Source organism: Seriola lalandi, unplaced genomic scaffold (assembly GCF_002814215.2).
Source record: "Seriola lalandi dorsalis isolate HSWRI2012SDOR001 ecotype SW California unplaced genomic scaffold, Sedor1 jcf7180002054953, whole genome shotgun sequence".
Classification (NCBI taxonomy): domain Eukaryota; kingdom Metazoa; phylum Chordata; class Actinopteri; order Carangiformes; family Carangidae; genus Seriola; species Seriola lalandi.
The window spans coordinates 714,030-716,233 of NW_019525504.1; the positions used below are offsets into that span (position 1 = coordinate 714,030).

Genomic DNA, 2,204 nt, shown 5'->3' on the forward strand with positions numbered 1-2,204 from the left:
TAACCATCAGCTCCCTCAGCTTCTAAATATATGTCTTTATGAATTCAGACTGACAGGAAGTCGCAGAGTGAACCTACATGCTCTTAGGTTGCACGCACCTTGGTTTTGATGTTTTCAGTGGTGAGACTCTGAGCGATGATGTTGATGCTCTCACAGTGACCCAGGACATGAGATCTGCCCTGAGAGTTGTTCATCAGAGCCTTGATGCAGCCAATCAGGGAGGTGTGGATCTGAGACTCAGTGGTCTCGTAGTCCATGGACTTGAGGAAGTTCAGGATACATGAGAGGCCATCCAGCTCAATGAACCGCGTCACGAAGCTGAGGGAGATCAGTCAGAGGTTATTCTGCAGCTCAGTGGAGCACAGGAGGAAAAGAGACAGAGTGATGTGTGTGTAACCTCATGGGCTGTGTCCTCAGTGCTGTTTTCAGACCATCCACCATCTTATATCCTCCCTGCTCTTCATCATCCTCCAGTGCCAGCAGAGTCTTCCTCTGGAAACAGAGTGGTTAAACTCAGAGACTGGACATACGCTCCCTAGTAAATGTATGTAATATACATGACAATATATATTATGACAAAAATAGAAAAGGCTCTACGTGTAAAATTACTCTGATGAAATGCTTTTTAATTCAACACAAGGATGTCAAGAATTTAGTGAAATTTTTGATTAATAATCTAATTCTGTAAAGAAAATTGTCAACAAAGCAAAATCTATAAATCTTAATCTGTGAATAAACTGGGACAATAATCAGGATGAAAACAGACTTTGGTGTGTTACTCACAGCAGCCATGGACCTGAGCTGGTCAATATAAAAATCTGGCCAGCTGGTCGCTCCTTTATTCTCCTCTGCCTCCTGAAAAACACACATGTGACACACAGGTCACGGTTATGGAGATACTGCACTTAAATCCACGTGTCATCAGCCTTTTTATCAACAGAGAAAATGAAAACTATTTACCAAAAAAAGCAGCAAGAGATCCGCTCTGCTGAAGTTATAGTTTCTTACCATTTTCTTGCTACAATAGATCTGCCACTTTTTCTCTGCTGGTAAAGAAAACATGGCGGCTCTGTGCTCCTCTGTGAGGCCCAGCTCATCCTGGGATAGAAAGAGACAGGAAGTGAGGATGAGGAGGACAAGAGGAAAGCTATTATGATTGGTTGAAGGTGTGTAGAAACACTCACCACCAGCTCCGTGAACATGGAGTCCAGCTCCTGAGGGGGGGGCATGGGCAGGGAGGGCTCCAGTGCAGCCATACCGTTGATATTGTCGTGGCAGTAGGTGATCTCCGGTTGGTCACTTCCATTGAAGCAACAGGAGAACAGAGAGGACAGGCCACGCCCCTCAGGCCGCTTCACCCAGGCTGCCATGGTTACAACAGCGACCTCACCAGTGTTGGCTGGATGAAGATTAGAAATAAAAAAAATGTTGTTAATTATTCCCCGGTTTTATGGATATCACATATCGATACATGCTATACGCAACAATTTACAGATGTCCCCTAAACACCTCACATGCAGACTCAGTAGACACTAGCTACAGTACATGTCATCATCAGGGGACCCACCTATAGGGGTGTTCTGGGGCCACAGCAGTGCACTGTATTGTGTCTTTAATGGAGGTTTAAGGGGTTTATAGTTGTCATTGCAAAATGTGTCAATATGAGGGGCCACAAGGGGCCCGTTTTTCCCTTGGGGGCCCCAAGCAATTAGATCCACTATTTCAGGAGACACTGCTATGGTCGTATCAGAGGTTTGAAGGTTCTTCAGGTTGGAGGAGTTGTTGCTCGACACAAATGGACTCATCTGGGTGTGATTAACAAACCACAACTGAACGACTGAGTCATGAGGTGTGGCCCTGCGCTCTTACATCACAGATGTGCCTGGTGATTTATTTAAGGGTTTGATTTATGATAGAAACAGAGCTGTGGTATGTTGCAGACAGACAGTAGTTTCAGTGTAGCTGTAGGTAACAGGTACTAACTCAGGCCCTGAAATCACAGTCAAAGAATATGATGTTATCCCACAGTGTTATTGCTACGCTTCATGGTGTGTTTTGTGGTAGATTGCGGTTGTGTGAGTTTGTTTGTGGTGAGACTCGACACTGAACTCTGTATCCTGGAAATGATGTTTATACGCAACAGAACTGCGACAGTAAATATGTTCTGTAGGAAGCGTAACGGATGGACAGGTTGACAGAAAACA

At 44.7% G+C, this 2,204-nt stretch overlaps 1 protein-coding gene across 1 annotated transcript in view; it reads right to left on the minus strand.

Annotated features, from left to right (window-relative positions):
- LOC111645549 (disheveled-associated activator of morphogenesis 1-like) overlaps positions 1 to 2,204 on the minus strand; it is a 29,551-nt gene that overhangs the window by 16,672 nt on the left and 10,675 nt on the right. Inside the window, exons 3-6 of the mRNA XM_023394795.2 lie at positions 1,009 to 1,098; positions 784 to 855; positions 398 to 492; positions 99 to 318 (exon numbers count right to left, since the gene is read on the minus strand). Of these exons, the coding sequence (XP_023250563.1) occupies positions 99 to 318; positions 398 to 492; positions 784 to 855; positions 1,009 to 1,098 (477 nt within the window). The remainder of the gene's footprint in view (positions 1 to 98; positions 319 to 397; positions 493 to 783; positions 856 to 1,008; positions 1,099 to 2,204) is intronic.